This window comes from Cryptotermes secundus, unplaced genomic scaffold (genome assembly GCF_002891405.2).
Source record: "Cryptotermes secundus unplaced genomic scaffold, Csec_1.0 scaffold130, whole genome shotgun sequence".
NCBI classification, from domain to species: Eukaryota; Metazoa; Arthropoda; class Insecta; order Blattodea; family Kalotermitidae; genus Cryptotermes; species Cryptotermes secundus.
Window position 1 is genome coordinate 269,751 of NW_019731216.1, and position 19,493 is coordinate 289,243.

The window sequence follows — 19,493 nt, forward strand, 5'->3', positions numbered from 1 at the left end:
GTGTTGCTTGAGGAAGTGGTGGGAAGTAGTATTCAGTTTGTGGTGCAGATTGAAAAGTTGGTTGGATAACCTGCACTGGTTGTGTCAGTGGGTATGCTGAGTTCTGCATGACAGGTATTGGGTGCCATTGACTTGGTAGCTGGGTGCTTATCATGATGGTTTGGTCGGAATTAGTTCCGTACGGAAACATGATTACGTCTAATGTCTACTTACTTTACTTTGTTGTACGTGCCCGTAGTCAACTCCTTGACTACAGTTGATTCTTGATGTTGGTTGTTGTTGGAATTCGCTAGTAATTCACTAGTTATTGCACTCACTGGGTCGGGTTGCAGCTACTTGTTTGTGCTAAGAGCCTCTAGCGAGTACTCTGTGTCTTATGAATTATACTGTTTACTATGTACACAGTTCACGGAGAGATACACGAGACACGTCCTCACCGTTCGGTGTGCGCAGTAGAAGTGTCAGATGATAGGTGAGGGTGATTGTGGAGCAATTGGTGGAATGAAGATTGGCAGGGGAAACCGAAGTACTCGGAGGAAACCTGCCCCAGCGCCACTTTGTCCACCACAAATCCCTCTTGACCAGACCCGGGATCGAACCCGGGCGGCCGCGTTGGGAAGCCAGCGACTAACCGCTTGAGCAATGGCGCGGCTAAGTAGAATATTAGTCTGTTTATATGTTAGGTTGGTACCTGTTGCTAGTTTAGTGCGGTCTCCTTGGGAACAGAGGGTCTCACACGAGATTCGACAGGAAACTCTAGACGGTCAGGTCGACATGGCTTCCGATGAAGATACTAACAGTGAGTGCTAGCTGGAAATGAATGCAGTCTTCATTGTTAGATAAAATTAATGTGATTGCTACTGGCCGTGCAGTATAATTCACGGGCGTGGCCCCCTCTGACTTGTCACGCTAATTATTTAGATTGTCGTCAACTTAATGCTGTAGGCTCTATCCGAAGATAGGAAATGTATTAAAACGCATTCTCTACTACACGGTTCATTTGCAACTAGAGAAGTGTGAATAACACTTAGAGCTCACTTTTGACATGAAGAAGTAAATTAGTTCTCATGTATAATTTCGCCTTTAGAGAATATTTAACCTAAAATATTGCAGTATTTCCAACGTTCCGATAAGCTTTTGCCATCTTTAGGGTGAATGTTTTAGAGTGAAGTCCCTTGGAAACCTTTATGCAGATCTGAGATTTGGAGGTGAACGTACTTGTAAAGCACAACTGATCGCATCCCCAGGCTGCTGAAGAAAACAGATGTACATTCAATGCAGAAGTAATTTGACAAAATGGCGCCTTGCTTCAGTTCCACCAAGGACAAACAATCCCCGATTCAAAAATCGAGTGTGTACAGGATGCTCACTGTTGTCGCAATGTGTACGTCAGCCACGCAGGAGTTCCGAGCACACAGGTCATACCGAAGTGGAGAATCAACAGAGAAGTATTGCCGAACACTCCGCAGAAACAAAGCTTAACATCGACTTCTACAGAAGAGAAACTGTAGTCGCGGTCCGGATCCACCGTCCCCGCATGACAGGGAAGCAGCCCTTTGACTTCAACCGCAAAGGCGGATAGACACAAAATAAATCCTGGCTTCACCTCTTCCCATACAAACGTACGGCCCTGTGATTTTCATCGAACAGAAGCTGAACCTCGTGTGCATGCCGAGGAAGCCCTCCAGAAGGCTTAAGTTCGAATTCCAGTGGGGACATAATTTGTCATTTCCACGTAATCCAGGCTGGCTCTGGGGCCCACCCAGTCTTATATCTAATAGATACCGGAAGCTCTGTCCCCGGAGGTAAAGCGGCCGAAACGTAAAGCTGACCAATCACCTCCAATTAGTGCCGACGTCAAAAATACGTCTTCACTCCGTCGTGCTTAATAAGTTAAGCAAAGGGACAATTTTACCTTCTTACCTTTACCTCTGACTGACTGACTGACTGACTAAATGACTGACTGACTGACTGACTGAATGACTGATCGTCGGTCACAATGTGACTTTGACTTTGCGAAAAAATCACAGCCTGGCTAGGAACTCACACAGGACTCGATATCAAGACAACAGGAGTCTGTTTAGGTGTCGGCAGCATTGAATTTTGGCTCCAGAAACACATTAGCTCTGAAGGATATTTACTGAAACGGTGGAATATCAATATTCGACAGGGATTTTCCCCAAAAGCCAAGTTATATATCAGACTCCAGAGGTGAAAGCTAACAGACAAGAATTTTAAATTTAAAATCTAATATTTCATTTCTACAGCAGCCAGAATGTGTACAAGATCAAAGCCGATGTATTCAAGACGTGACGGCGGTTTTTTCATTTTATCAAACTGCGTAATTTTGAACGATGTCTCAGCGAAAGCAATAAAGAACAAAAACGTTTAATTTTAGCGAGTAGACCAATATTTCACAGAAGATACTGGATATTTTAATCTTTAAAGCCGTATCTTCAACCGAGATTTATGTACGCTTGAATATTCAATTTCACCGCTTGAGGACATCGCCAGAATGCGAAAGAGTGCTCTTTGCTTGTATTCTTACAAGATTGCAACAAGCTTAGTCTATGACTTGGACAGAGACGAAATATTTCAGGGGAAGTTAAGAATGATAGGGCGTGCGGAGGCACAGTGGTGGGCTCTGATATAATTCTTAAAGTTTTGGCATGTCTGGTATTAACTGAATTACAGGTTATGCTATGCATAGCGCCGAGTGAACTGGAAACAAGATTTAGAGTGGGGAATACGTAGGACAGACGTAGCAGGCTTAGAGGTGTACTGTATCTTATTATCCCACATCGCTGATTATGGAGAGTTATGTCTTCTGGGATTTAACGCTACCTGTCTAGTGGAGATGCACTTATGTTTCGGAAGAATGTACTACCTCCATCTTCAGGATAGAAGACTAAACAAAGCAGTCGGCAGTAAGAAACAGTAAGAGTGGGCAGAGGTTATAGTTATCCTTATCCTTTCTCCTACTCGTTCCCTCAAACAAAAAGGAAAAAGAAAACAAACTCCCTGGCCTGTATTCCGCAAGCGAACTATACCGACCGAGCGACCACCTCTTATCTGCGAAGTTAGTGCCAAATTTAGTGAATAGAGGGTGTCGCGTGTTCAGCGCAACGGATCCCCCGTTCTAGAACGGAACTCTGGTTTACTTTCCAGGCCGATATCTGAACCAGCTTAACCGGTTGTGGTTCGGCCCTAATAACACGAAGAGTACGTTCATTCGAAATATTGGTATCATAGTCCAAAAAACAGAACTCTACAGTGTGAAGGCACTTGTCCGCAATAGATTAGGAACTGCTGAGGAGGGAAGAAGTTCCACAACATATACACAAGCTCAGTCGGACAAGATTTGAACCACCTCAATCTCGAAGAAGAGCTTGAGCCAACTGGCTCATTAATTACATGCTCGCATAGGCGTACAAATACTTGCAAATACTTGTATATAGATTATCCCGGGAAGAAAAGTCAGTATTCTGGGAGATCATAGTATCGGTCGGGGCACGCGGTAGCATAGTTGGTTGAGGCACCGTGCTAAAAGCCGGAGGCCGCGGTGTCGAATCACGATGAGGTGTATTTTTTCAATTTACCTAATCCTTCCAGCCGCACTATGGCCCTGGGGTTGACTTAGCCCCTAACAGAAATGAGTACCAGGACTATTCTTGGGGGTAAAGGGCGCTCGGCGTGTAAGGCTGACAACTTACCGCCATCTATGAGCCGATTGTCTAGAAAATCTGGGAACCTCAACATCTCACAACCCTATGGGCCTCCATGGTCTGTTACAGGGATAGCTTTACTTTACTTATTTTTACATAGTATCGGTCATTATAAGCAAAATATATATGTATATGTCATATTCCGGACGGTTTCTGAGATAGAGCTATTTTATTGTATATTCCCAAAATTGTTGATAAGAAAGAGATATTACATACTGTTTCTAATACCGGTATTTATCGTTCAAGAGACAAAGTTGTTACAGTTTAGCTACTATAATACATTTTCGAAAATTGCAGCCACATCAATGCATTTTGCAACTCATGTGAGGACATGGCTTGTTGTTCCTCTGAGTGCATCTTGACATTCCTTTATGTAGACGATAACACCCATAATGAGATACACTTACATATATACTTTTTTTGCTCACAATGACCGATACTATGACCTACAAGAATATGGATTTTTACTCCTGGGAAACCTGTACAAACATTATAACTCACATACAATGTTATGACACCAATTTTCAGGTTGAAGGACTCTTGAAAATATTAACTTTCAGGATATTATCTTTGTGCAACAATATTCCTCTTTTTCTGGTTCTGTGAGAAAATTCTTTTGTTTCAGGTTCCTTAACAACAAGTTCGAGGACTCTTACACTCCTACCATCGAGGACTTCCACCGGAAACTGTACCGAATTCGTAACGAGGTCCATCAGCTCGACATTCTTGATACATCCGGTAACCACCCTTTTCCCGCCATGCGAAGACTATCTTTCCTGACGGGTAAGTTGAAATTCAATACTGAAAAGTCAAGAAAACAGACAACTGCAAAGTTCTTAACTAGTACTGGGACTGGATTGCTGGGGGAAAGAGCAATGTTGCTAAACAACGATCGCCACTGCAACGGAAACAACCCGGTGTTCTGCATCGAAACAATTTTATTGCCAGATGTTACTTAATTCAGTCATTGATCTCGTCGGCATTGAAATCGTTTGTCAGATAACTTTATATATACTGTAGTAACTTATTTCAATGTTGTAATATCGGGTGACATAAGTGTCGGGTTTTCTTTACACCACATAAAGGTAAAATTGTTCCTGTGCTTAACTAATAAGCACTACGCCATGAAGAATTGGGGGGAGAGGATGTATAGCTCCACATTATCTTGACCTCGGTACTAGTTGGATTTGAGTGGTCAACTTCACGCCCCGACCGCTTTACCCCCGGCACCCATTGTATAGGAGGTTGTGTGGACCACAGAGCCGGTCTGGACAGTATGGAGAAGTGAAAATTCTCTACCTTACCGGGACTAGAACTCCGACCTTTCTGTCATCCAGACCGTAGCCAGTCGCTATCCGACTGCGCTCTCCCCGCTCTCTTTATATAGTATGAGTGTTCAAAATGTCAGATATATAAATATATATTTGTTGAAATAATTTTCCAAATTCTTTCAAATTATAAATAAAAGACCGCCTCTGTGGTCTAGCGATCAGAGTTCCGGGCTACAGGTCCAAAGGTCCGGGTTAGATTCCCGGGGCTACAAGATTTTCTAAGAAGTAGTGGGTCTGGAACGGGGTCCACTCAGCCTCGTGAGGATAATTGAGGAGCTATTTCAAAGAAACAGCGGCTCCGGTCTAGAAACCCGATATTAACGGCCGTGGGGATCCGCTAAAGTTGGCACTAATTTCGTCGACAAATGGCAGTCGCTCGGTCAGTATAGTGCGCTTGCGGACGAAAGCCACTGAGTTTGTTTTGTTTCTGTCAAATAATGCTCGTATTTGTACGACTGTAGGCGGACGAGATGTATCGTGCAACCGAAAGCAACAGAAGATAAACAAAAGAGAGTAAACACGGAGCAGTGGGGAGTCTCGAGTTTTTCTTCGATACTGGATGTCGATCTGGAGGCAGTAATGCATTGACGCTTGGATGGTGATTTGTACTGGGATGTGATGCCCTGTAGTCTGGTAGATGTAGACTAAAATTTCTTAAGAATGTACGATCTCCGTATAATCTACTCTGAAAATGGAGGTAACAGAGTGTTCCTTAGAAATGTCGGTAACATCTGCCAGACTGCACGGCGTCACAGTCAAGACGACAGAAATCTTCATAGTCACCTCTATAGAACACAATGCTATTTAAACATCAAACGGTCTATTCAGTTGAAGAGCTCTATCTTCTGCAATATAAGGCCTTGTAGTCCGTTGAAAGTCGACCTACGTTTCGGAGGAACATGTCGCCTACATCTTCAGAGTCGAAGAATAAACCAAGCAAGAAACAAATGTGAAGTCAGGTGGCAAACAGAACTCTACTTGTTTCTTCGAAAATTAGGATCACTTTCAACGGGCTACACTGCGTTGTAACCCAGAAGATAGAATTCTATATAACCATCGTCGTGAGAATCTTGACTCCTATGCATATATTCACTTCTCTTCCCTGGCAGCGAGTTCCAGGGTACGTTTGAGGCACGGCACCGAGATTAAAATTGTCTTTCATAGATGCGCCCTAGAAATTGCTCCCAGATATGTCAGTGCTCTTTTGCAGTGGCTTGTAAAGAATTCTGTACTTGGGCGTTTACCTACGATACGATGGTCACATTTATCCTACAGATGTCTACGTATGTTTAAATGAAGTGCAGAACATACGTATCTAAATTTCTTTACGATCATAAACAAGATTTTTTCGTCTTCAGCCTCTACGAATCAAGCCTTCTTGCCTGTTCTGATTCTGAATAAATTCCTGAATCTTACAGACAGGTGATAGGATTTCTTGGGTGAGGGATAGGCTTTTGTATGGCACCTAATTACACGCAACAAAACAAGCAGGGAGCGAACGCAGATTTGCCTGTCGCGGTAGTCGAGCGGTCTAAGGCATGTGCTGTCTTCGCTCGCTCGGAAGCCGTGATCGTGAGTTTGAATCCCACACAAAGTATGGATGTTTGGTGTGTGTATACGTTTGTTCTGTGTTTGTGTTGTCCTGTGTTTAGGTAGAGGCCTTGCGACGACCTGTTCACTCGTCCAAGTAGTCCTACTGTCTATAACATGATCATGAAACTGAGAAATCAGAGGCCATGGCCCAAGATGAATGTAGCCAGTGGGGGGGGGGAAGCAGATTTACATCCATGAAACAGTGGCATTTGAACTCAGTATCCCAATGTGAGCGCCATCGAAGGAAGTAAGCGTCTTTAAGGCGCGTCCACATTACTCGTACTCGTGCTCGTGTGACTCGCTATGCTCGCGAGCTCGCGAGTAATGTGGACGATATGAAAAGTCACGAGACAAGCGAATTTTAAATTTTTAATTAAAAAACTATAACCAATAAATTAAAATAAGACTACAGCCTATACACACTACGAGTAAATATACGGATCCTCACGCGCCGAAGCCTGGCAAGCAACTGAAGTAGTGTGGACGAAGATTTACCAACACAAGTAAAAGCCAGACGAGCACGAGCACGAGCACTAGTAATGTGGACGCGCCTTTATACAGCTCCAAGAATTGCTGATCACATGATAAAGAGTTCCAGGGGTTCTCTAAAAGTTTGTGACAGTGGAGCATACACGGCACAGATATTAACTGGACGTTGTCATTTGTCTTGTGTTTATTTCATACATATAATGTTCGATGATTAATTATACACCCATCATCAGGTGATCAGGTGTACGTACTGACATACTTCTCTGCAAAGCTTCAGCTTTTCCTTAACTGAAATCCGGATGGGTGTCTTGTTTACTGGAAACTTCCATTTTGTTCTATCTGCATTCCTTGTGTTCGACTGCAGTAAGTTATATTCTGTTTTCATTGTTTGAATTCTAGTAACAAATTCAATTAATGTTAACCTAAAGAGAAAAAGAAACAAATTTTCACACAAAATAGAGTTTATCCCGTTATATTCTAAAAGTAAAGTATTGATTTTTGCGAAAATATAAATTGGCCTGCATACATTAAAAATTGACACTAAAAGCTTTAAGTGACAAAGCATAAGTTCGATCGACTGTAGAAGTGAATTTTGATAAATTAGCTTTAATATATGTATTATTCGTCCTAGATCGATTTTCAGAGATGCAACGCATCAAATTTTGTCATTTGTTTTGTGGATTTCCCTTCTTTCTATGCTATGAAAATGTTATTTTAAAACCTGGGGTTTGCTTTGCATTTTCACAATCAAATCCAGTACTCTGAAAATATGAATACGAAATACAGATATCGTAAAGCACTTAAAAATAACTACTGTCCATGAAAATAACAACAACTTATGGCAGAGACTCACCGGCCTGCAGAATTAGTACAGTTTGCAGGCAGCGCATGCGCCCTCATTATCTCATCCAGCATCATTACGATTTCATTGTGCAGCATAGAGAGATAGGGAGTCTAACGAATTTATAATTGCTAACATTGTTTGGCGTCAGACTCATAAAAGTTTCAACATAATCTATTGCACCGCGTAGCATTAATCATCCACATATTGTATTCCATACAGGTCTCTATGCAGTATATGTGTATGTCGTGTAGGTCAAATTAGTTTTGGAACTGTAAGAATTCAGAAGGAACGGGGCCCACTCAGCCTCGTGAGGTTAACTGAGGATCTATTTCAAGGAAATAGCTGCTCTGGTATAAAAAACCGAAATTAACGGCCGTGGAGATTCGTTGCCCTGACCACACGACACACTCTATCTGATAAAGTTGGCACTAACTTCGCCGACAAGCGGCGGTGACTCGGTCGGTATAGTTCGCTTGCGGACTCAAGCCACGGAGTTTGTTTTTTTTGTTTGTTTGTAATAATGACGTTCGTCTGAAATAATTTACAAAACTCATAACGCCTACAAGAAATCGGCCCCAGAGGTCTCTGCCTGGTATATGGCGCATCAGTGAAGACACTTTTGGACTCGTTAAGAGGGATATTATATTTAAGTTGGTTATTTAACGACTATGTCAGTATCGATACTGAATATTATCACGATTAGGCGTGACTATAGACGGGTTTGGATTAGTGAACGGATTTATTGACCACTTATATACACATCTCGGTAGTATAAGTAATCACAGCGCCATCGCGGATCTCCACAATTTACAAATGCTCAGAGTAACCGCTGAGCCGTTTCCAGCCTGTTATGCCTTCATCAGCCGTTCCCTACGAACGGCTTCTAACAGTGGAGATTCTTCAGCTTCAAGCCCTGTCAGGCTGGTGGCCATTTCACACCAACCTCCTAGTCTTCTCTTCACAGGTGGACTTTCAACTAACTTTCTGTCAACTGATAAATAACTGGGTCGCCCCAGTTTTCTTCAAGATAATTCTCGGCTGTGGTGATAATCTTGAAACGCCTTCACATCATTAGATATTAGGAAAGCTACGAGCCTCTACGTAAGAAAATCCGCACTTTCGCCTGTAAATCACCGTGTCATAATGGAACAACGCACACCATTCGATACATCCAGCTTACTGAAATTAATTCTGATTATTTGCAACAGCAGTGTATTACTTCAGTACTAATTAAATCTCCAGCACACAATTCCGAACTTTGTTATCGTTGTCTGTTGCGTGCAGATATTCGTCAATCACCGAAAAGCTCCGCTTAATTTACGTATCAGATTTATTGACCTGTTCATTGATTGGATCGCTACAAAGCAGTTCAGTACAAGCAATAGCCGTGTACATATCAGTTCATTCCAATTGTTTAAATAATATAATTTGTGTCACTGTATGTGTTAATATCTGTTCTAATTAAAAATTCAACGGAATATTGAAATAATGGGTCCCACCAGCCTCCTACAAAAAGGGTGCAGAAGTTTACTCAGTCATACGCGTATTTCTCAGATGTATCCTGTACAGTTTTGCAAATATTCTTCTTAATATTCATTTAGTTAAAGTACAAATATATTGCTACAAAGCTAATAAACAGCAGAGATGTCTACATAACGACAACAACCGCAACCTTTTTATTTTGCTAAATGTATATCGTATCGAAATATGACTGAAGTTAACAGCTTTAGAATTTGGTAAAGTATTTTATTTCGCGTGCCAATGTTTATTACATTAGACGCTTCTGAGACACTGATAAAATTTACATTACGCTTCACGTAAATTGACCGCCCCTGTGGTCTAGTTGTCAGAGTTCCTGCCTACAGATCCAGAGGTAAGTGTTCGTTTCCCGGCGGTACCAGATTTTATGAGAAGTTGTGGGTCTGGAACGGAGTTCACTCAGCCTCGTGAGCATAAATGAGGAGCTGTTTCAAGAAAATAGCGGCTCCGGTCTAGAAATCCGAAATTAACGGCCGTGGGGATCCGTTGCGCTGACCACGCGACACCCTCTATCCGCTAAAGTTGCCACTAAATTCGCCGACAAGCGGCGGTCGCTCGGTCGGTATAGTTCGCTTGCAGACTAAGACCACGGAGTTCCACGTAAATTGAGGTTAGCCGTGTGCACTAGAATAAAATATTTCTTATATCGTTTTTATATAAATGCTCGTGTAAAAATGTAATCGAAATCTGATGATTATATTGAAAATGATGAGTGACTGCCTAACAGGTTAATTTAGAAGTAACATTCTAGATTTGTATTCAATAAGTGCTCGGTTCGAATCTCGTTAGGACAGCGTCTATTCTCTGAGGTTTTTAGTCGTTTTCTTCAGCCCCTTCACGCAAATCCTGGGATAATACTTTGATAAGACCATGACCTCTTCCTATCCCTGTAACATGCCATGAAGGCCCATAGGGTTGTGAGACGTTGAGGGCCCCACATTATCTAGACAAGGTTGTCAGCCTTACGCGCCGGCCGCGCTTTACTCCCCAGGAAAATTATTTATTTAATTCCTGGTACTCACATCTGTTAGAGGCTGAGCGAACCCCAAGGCCATAGTGCGGCCGGAAGGATTAGGACAATTGAAAAAATCCAAAGACCTCATCGGTATTTGAACCCGCGACCTTCCGACTTGTAGCATAGTGCCTTCACCACTACGCTTCCCCGTGCCCCCTCCCTTGCTTCCAGGCAATTTCTAATTCATTGTCCAGTGTTATGTAGTTTCGATACTAAAATCCTAGTGAAATAATCAGCGAAGGAATGACTGGCCAACACAGTGATTGACTAAGTGTCCTAAAGAATATAATAAATAATTAATGATGCATTATTTTGTCGTTATTGAACAGAAATTAGTTCTTTCTTTGAAAGAGAATCACTAAATAATATTCAAATAAATCAATAGTAAAAAGAGTTAGGAGGGAAACGTGCCGAGTGACAGATGGTCATAGGAACAAAGGGATTCAACCGTTTAGTTAAGCGGTCATGTATTCTGTCGAGTCAATACACTGCATAAAAATTTGCATTCACATTAAAGTGATTGCCAACAGACACACAAACACGCCTCAGCTTTCTGAAGCCGCATGACATGTTACTGCAGTGCATGGTACAGTACTTGTTAAAAATAAATTTCATTCTCAAATGGAATGTGAGCATTTTCAAAGCGGAACGGCCGGTACTGCTACACGCGTGAGAAGGCCTAATTAGAGCAACACTCAGAGAGAGGGTTAACTGCAGTTTACACAGATGTTAAAAGGGCGAATGAGAAAGAGAGACACAAAATGTATGCAAGCTCAACTCTAAAGTTGATTCCACAGCCTTCTTGCAAGCGCTAGAACAGCAGCTGCAAGTGTAGCCAGGGCAATGCAGGAAAGAACGGTCGGAGAATTTCGGTTTCCCAGGCAACTAACTAGACCTACGCATCCAGTCTGCATTCATTAGTCTCTTCGAATAGATCAGATTTTGCAGCTGTAAAGCCCCGCGATCTCTTTTCATCTTCCTGTGCTCATGCATTACTAAACGATAGAAGCTACTGAATTGGCAGACATATGATTGAGCACCTGCGTGGCAAATTAGGGACACAGTTGTATGAAGAATGTTTCAGTAATGTTACAGAGACAGCTTAGAACTATAGAATTTTGGTAAGTATACAGTTCGGAATCTGGTAGCTGAGGAGACGAGAGTATAACATGAAAATGAACGTAAAGATCTATACACGCTGGAGCAACAACAAGGAATTTTCTGTTGCAGTTACTCGATTCCTGAAGAAGTTCTTATATATCTGTGTTGTAACGGTGTTGACACTTTTGGTTTCAGTGATTTTAAGTTCTTTTATTAATATGATAACTCACCAGCAACCATGATTATATATATATATACACTGAAGTGTCAGAAGTCATGGAATAGGTACCTAGTATCGTGTAGAACCCCCAGTAGCCCGGCGAAGTGCAGCAACTCGACGTGGCATCGATCCCACGAGTGGACGGAAGACTTCTGGAGAGATGTTGAGCCATGCGGTCTGGATAGCCGCCCACAGCTCCATGGTATTTGTAGGTGCAGCATTTTGGGTGAGAATGGACCTGTCCACCACGTCCCATAAATGCTCGATTGGGTTCATGTCGGGCGAACGTGGTGGCCACGCCATTCGTCGGAACTCTCCAGAATGCTCCTCGAACTAATTCTGGACAACTCCAGCCCGATGACACGGTGCATTGTCCTGCTGGAATATCCTATCTTTGTGGGTGTGCATGAAGTCCATGAAGGGCTGCAAATGGTCACCAAGCAGTGTAATGTAGCGGTCAGCGGTCAGTGACGTGTTTAGGTGGGCGAGGGGACCCAACTCATGCCACGTGAACACAACCCACACCAGTATGGAACCACCACCAGTCTGCACGGTGCCTTGTTGACACCTGGGGTCCATGGCTTCATGGGGTCTGAGCCACACCCGAAACCTACCATCCGCCCCAAACAACTGGTACCGTTACTCATCGGACCACGCCACATGTTGCCAATCCTCCTGGGTCCAATTAGCGACGTCACAAGCCCAGGTAAGGCGCTGTGTCCGGNGCGAGGGGACCCAACTCATGCCGCGTGAACACAACCCACACCAGTATGGAACCACCACCAGTCTGCACGGTGCATTGTTGACACCTGGGGTCCATGGCTTCATGGGGTCTGAGCCACACCCGAAACCTACCATCCGCCCCAAACAACTGGTACCGTTACTCATCGGACCACGCCACATGTTGCCAATCCTCCTGGGTCCAATTAGCGACGTCACAAGCCCAGGTAAGGCGCTGTGTCCGGTGTCGTGGTGTTAACAGAGGCACTCTGGTCGGTCTTCTGCTCCCATATCCCATGGAAGCTAAAGAACGCTGCACTGACCTGCTGAATATGCGTCTGGTACCTCCTGCATTGAATGCGGATGTGATTTCAGCCAGTGTCGCTTGTCTGTTACCACAGACAGTTCTAGATAGACGCCGCTGGTCACGATCATTAAGCACCCGTAGTCGGCCACTGCGCTGTCCACGGTGGGTGGAAATGCCTTCCACAAGTTATTCCCGATACACACGTGACACCGTGGATGGAGGAATGTTGAAGGACCGCACAACTTTGGAAATGGAATGTCCCATCCGCCTGACACCCACTATCATGCCCCGTTAAAACTCCGATAATTCACGTCGGCTTGCCATAAGCAGACTGGCTGGTGATCAACCTGACTCACGAGAGAACACCTCACAACTGATACTCCTCTGGGCATTCCCAAGTCATCAAGGGACGGTGGCGCCACTTAAAAGTAAATTTACATACTGCTATCCCATGACTTTTGGCACTTGAGTGTAATATGTAATGCGCTGGCTGCCGATCATTATGGCCTCGCAGTCTAAGGCATGAAATGACCTCGCCTGCTCGAAAGCTGGGATCGTGGGTTCAAATCCCACTCAAGGTATGGATGTCAGTTTGCTTTTATTCTGTGTTTTTGCTGTCCTGTGTAGATAGCGGGTTTGAGACTGGCTGATCCCCCGTTCATGGGGTCCTACAGACTGATTAAGATTAAAAAACTGAAATGAAACAGAGTTTCAAGGACCCCTATTCTCGGAGTGGGAGCAAGATGATGAATGGATAGGTGGACGGACGGAGAGACGAACAGATAGATAGACAGACAGACAGACAGGCAGATAAATGGATAAAATGCACAGGATATTTCGTGTACATTATTTCAGCTACTCAGTTTTGATAGTGTCGATTCTCTTGACAGGAATCAGCGCCAGGAACTTCTGCGAACAAAATACACGTATAACAACTGCTGTCGTTGAAATGCTACCATCTGTGTTTCAAAACTGTCAAATTTGGATCTACAAAGCATTATGAATTATTATACAAGTTAGGGATGCACGCTGTGTATAAGTAACATTAGTCCGGATTCCAGTTGCCTTAAATTTGTTAGACATAACCTCAAAGCGTCACATCGTCTTCATGTCTGGAATTATTAACGTACAAAAGTAGTCCTCCATAAGAAATGTATGCAACATTGCAACATAAGGACAGTTAATAGAGCCTTCGTAAATGTGGAAAACATCAAACATTTGGGAACGACAGTAACAAGTCAAAATTTAAGTCAGGAGGAAATTAAGAGGAGACCGAATTCGGGTAATGATTGCTACCGTTCAGTCCAAAACCTTTTGTCTTCTCATCTGCCGTCTAAAAAACATAAATTAGAATATAGTTGTTAAAGCTATACTTTTGGCCGTGGTTCTGAGTCAGTGTGAAATTTGGTCTCAAACACTGAAAGGAGAATATAGACTGAGGGTGTTTGAGAACAGGGTGTTGAAGAAAATATTTGGACCGAAGAGAGATGGAAGGAAGACAGGAAGTTGGAGAAAACTGCATAATGAGGAGCTTCATAACTTGTACTGTTCTCCAAGTATAATTGGAATGATTATGTAAAAAGGGAATAAATTGGCACGACATGTAGCACGCATGGGGAGAAGAGGAGCATATATAGCGTAGTTATGGGAAAATCAGAAGGAAGGAGACCATTAGGAAGACATAGACTAAATGGGAGGATAATATTAAAAATGGATCTTATAGAGATAGGATTAGGTGGCATAGACTGGATTGATCCTGCTCAGGATAGGGATCATTGGAAGGCTCTTATGAACACGGTAATGAACTCCTGAGGTTCCATGAAAAATTCCGACATTCTTCGGTAGTTGAGAGATTGGGTTTCTGAAGAAGGACTCAGCTTCATGAAGTTGGTTAGTTATATGTAATGTAATATTCTTAGGCCAAATCTTTAATTTTTTGGCCACCATCAAGCGAAAATATAAACAATTTTCGCGGAGTTTCCATGTTGTCGTCTTATATTCTGCAAGAAAATTTCTTCAGAAGAAGTGACATATTTTTCGAAGCGCTAGCAGCAAAAACAATTTCATGACCTCGCATTAAGCGTTGCTAGTCTCAGGTCCAACTTGGAAATGTGTACGAGTCAACCTCTTCGTGTTGCTGATGGCATTACTTTGAAAGGCACAAACGCAGTGTTGCCTCTAGCAAAGCGACTTTCACACCAAAACTAGTTAAAATTCTTCAATCAGTGCAAAGGTTTAATTTAAGTATAGCGAGAATGATAGGTCTAAGTTTCTGTGTAACAGCGTCTTAAATGATGAAGAGATTGCCCAGAGAATAATGGAGAGACTCATGGGAAAAAGACAGGCTCAAAGAATAGATCTATATACCAGTTTTGTAACTGTAAATGTAAATTCTTCCAAGTAAGCTGCTGAAGGCCAGTAGCAGACTATTGTTGCTCAGAGCGAGTAGCAAAAAGACAAAGTCCTCCTCCCGTCGAAGATGAGGCACCATTTAAAAAGAGAGGGGCCATCTTTGAACAAATAAAAATATGGTCATGGGTCCCGACGGGGCCAGAGACCAAGCATGACTGTGCTGACGAAGGCCAGCAGGAAACTATTGCTCTGCACTCTAAATTCTTCCCACCAAATTAATGTTGATTTTTGTACGTAGGCCTAAACAAGCTAAATGCAAAAAATATCCCGCTGTACAATTAATTATGCCCTGTGACATGAAGACGTATTCTTATCTTTGGCACTAGATGGGGTTGACATCAGTTTAATGCCCCTGGGGCTTTACTTCTGCACCCTTTGTATAGGGTACGCCTAGGGCAGTGCCGGATTTACATGTAGGTCTAAGTTAATTAGCCATAGTTTAGGGCATCAGAATAAGAAGAGACAACACAACATTATCTTGTAAAACCCGGAATATAACAAGCGGCTGACTGAAGCTTGTCAGGTTGTAATGATGGAGACAACGCGCACAGTTGTGTGAGTCTTGAGAAGCAACGCGCATGTGCAGTTACACACACAGAAACATACATTTCCTTAATACAGACACCCCATCATCGTAGCGTAGGGCCACCGTCGAAGTCCAAATCCGTGCAGAACCAGTCCGAACATTGTACGGAAGAGAGAGAAATATAGTCGCTCTCAGGAGTCGAACTCCTACTCTTTGATAGCTTAGTCTGTAGTCTAATTGCTATACCCACCGAGATATCCCGGCTATAAGTGTACAGTAACTAGAACGCACATGTATAGGTGCACGAACGTTCCAGAGCTTATGAACAGTTGTACATCCATAGTCTTTGGAATATTCAATAAACGACCAACACGAATTTTAAAATAATTTTAACTGTAACATAACTACTGACAAAGTAAAGGTGAGGTTATCCCTGTGCTTAACTAATTAAGCATTACGTCATGAAGGCGTATGGAGAAGTGGATGTATTGATCCACATTTTCTTGACCTCGGCACTAGTTGAAGTTGAGTGGTCAGCTTCACGCCCCGACCGCTTTACCCACTGGAGAGAGCCAGCGGAACATGTTGGATAGGAGGCTTGGTGGGCGACAGAGCCGGTCTGGATGACGTGGAGAAGAGAATGTTCTTTACCCTACCGGGACTCGAACTCCGACCCCTCTGTCGTCCAGTCCGTAGGCAGTCGCTATACCTACTACGCTACTCTGGCTCCTAATCTAACCTACTGACAAATTGCCCCAAAAAGCTCTGTCACAGAAACTGCATAACTATTAGTAACACATATCTAACACGATTTTCAAATACAAACATTGGTCAGGGTGTACAAACAAGAGCTATGTGGAAAACACGCGTAGTCTCAGCCAGATAGTGGCCAGTTCCGGCCAAAAAAATATTTAAATTAAAATTGAAATATATAGTTTAATGGCTTTTCAGCAACGGTTTCGAGATTTTCACGGCGGCGGTTGTTCATATTGTGGTCTTCTGGGCACTAACACTGTATAGTCTTGTAGACAGATACCGACGTTTCGGAGGAAAATGCTGCTTCCACTCTTCAGAGTTAAATTATGTAAGGTGATGTTTCGGTTTACTGATCCCAAATCTGGACTTAAAAATTTCGTATCTTGTCGCAGTTCCACGTATTGAATTTTGAGACAAAACAGCGAGCTTTATTAAAGCGTGTTGCTTACAGATCTCAATCCGTAAAAGTTGGCACTAACTTCGCCCACAAGTGGCCGTTGTTTGCGGACTACAGACCACGGAGTTCTGTTCTGTTCGGTTGTTTACCGTTGATTTCAGTAACGAATCTATTCTGCGTCGATGATGGAGTGATTAATGAATGTGGAGCATCTGACGGAATGAGAATTGGCAGGGGAAAGCCGAAGTACTCGGTGAACCGTGTCCCAGTGCCACTTCGTCCATCAAAGATCTCGCATTACTTGACCTAGGTTCGAACCTGGGCAGTGGCTGTGAGAAGCCGGCGAGTAACGACCTGAGCTGTGGCACGGCCTAGACCGTTCTCTTTTTTTTTTCAGTTTCTATCTATTGTTTGTGTGTTTATAATTTGTGTCAGCCACAAGATGATAAATTTGTTTCTTCAGTCAGTAAGCGTTTAGTCTCATTCAAATAAATGTCTCTGCGTGTTACAACTTTTTGTCTGTCATTTTTGTCATCTTGGTACATGACGTAGTCAAAAGAAAATTATTTCGTACATATTACTGAAAATGTTAAACTGTATTTGCTATGTGATCATTTTCATGACAATAATACTTCACACAATACACAGGCAGCTTGAATAGCTACGACAAGTTATTGATTTTACCTTCAAATGACATCAAAAAGAAAAAAGGGGTCCACTCGGTGCTCTTCCATGTGTTTGAACTGATTCCCTCCCCCTTTGCACGTCTGTGTACATCGGAAGAATCATAAGCACAAAGGGCAGATACGCTTCTGTGTTGTAACTACCAAGAGAAACTCAAATAGAGAAGGCACACAAAGCTTCATTGATACTACACAGCGTGTTATTCATCAGTAGTTAATGAAGCACAGGATATATGATTTTTTTTTCCTTAGCACTACAGCCCCAGTGGGCCTAGGCCTACCTCCATGAACTTCTCCGTTCACTTCGGTTTTTCTAGATCTTACACATTCGGTAGGACTCCTTGGGCGGGTGATCAGCTCGTCGCAAGGCCTCTACCTGTACACAAACATCCATGCCCTGAGTGGGATTCGAACCCACGATCCCGGTTTCCAAGCGAGCAAAGACAGTACATGCCTTAGACCGCTCGGCTACCGTGACTGGCGGTGTAATTAATACAAAAGGCAGTTCTTAAAAGTAATTCACTGCTCATGAGTAACATCAGTTTTGCTGGCCTTGCCCATGTCTCTCTCTGCTCTGAACACACCGTAACTCCACAAAGTGATCTGCACTAATGGCGAGATTTTGAACTACCAAGCATGACGTAATGTTAGACCGTGCCGTAGCTCAGGCGGTTAATCGCTGGCTTCGCACTGCGGCGGCCCGAGTTCGAGCGCTGGTCTGGTCATGTGGAATTTGTGGTGGACACAGTGACACGGGAGCAGTTTTTTCCTAGTATTTTGGTTTCCCCTGCCAATTCTCGTTCCACCGATTGCTCCACAATCATTACCATCTATCATTTGGGGCTGGTACATTAAACCAATAGTGGCCGCAGTAAAACCGCCTCTGTGTTCTAGTCGTCAGAGTTCCTGCCTACAGATCCAGAGGTACGCGTTCGATTCCCGGTGCTACCAGATTTTCTGAGAAGTAGTGGCTCTGGAACGGGGTCCACTCAGCCTCATGAGGATAACTGAGGAGGCTCAGGTCTGGAAAACGGAGATTAATGTCCGTGAGGATCCGTTGCGCTGACCACGTGACACCCTCTATCCGCTATAGTTGACACTAACTTCGCCGACAAGCGGCGGTCGCTCAGTCGGCATAGTTCGCTTGCGGACCACAGGACACTAACTCTCTTTTTGTGGCCGCAGTAACAAATGGACTCAGTCCCATCCCATTAAGAATAATACAAAAAATACGTAATGTTTACTGCCTATGTCTAGCCGTCCACGTCCAGTACAACATGGCTTCACTGCAGCGATATTTTGAAGGTGGGTTATTCTACAGCGCTCATAGCAGCTACCTTATGTAGCGACAACTGCTAAGATGATAGATGAAGTGGAAGGACTTGTAAGGGAGCGGCAGTGACCTAATCGAGGTATTATCTCTGCATTTTTTTGGAGGAACTGAAGAAAACACGAACAATCCCAGTCATCATAGCTGATGTCCCCGGTAGAGATTCAAACAAGGCACTTCCTGAATACCAGTCAAGAGCGCTACCGCTGCGCCAACCCGGTCGCCATTCTGTCGTCTCTTCTGGTCCAAATCAGGATTGTATTTTAAAAGTTATCGAATTTTGCGAAATGGGGGTTACAGAGGGACCACTTCTGTGGTCAGAGTTCTTGGCTACAGATCCAGAGGTCCCTGGTTCGATTCCCTGAGAAGTAGTGGGTCCGGAACGAGGTCCACTCGACCTCGTGAGGATAACTGAGGAACTATTTCAAGGAAAGAGAGGCTCCGGTCTAGAAAACCAAGATTAACGACTGTGGGGATCCGTTGCACTGGCCACGTGACACCCTCT

The 19,493-nt window shown here is 43.4% G+C and overlaps 1 protein-coding gene across 1 annotated transcript in view; it reads left to right on the forward strand.

Moving 5' to 3' along the window:
- LOC111866415 (GTP-binding protein Rhes) overlaps positions 1 to 19,493 on the forward strand; it is a 170,158-nt gene that overhangs the window by 75,440 nt on the left and 75,225 nt on the right. The window contains exon 4 of the mRNA XM_023855339.2: positions 4,351 to 4,508. Coding sequence (XP_023711107.1) covers positions 4,351 to 4,508 — 158 coding nt within the window. The remainder of the gene's footprint in view (positions 1 to 4,350; positions 4,509 to 19,493) is intronic.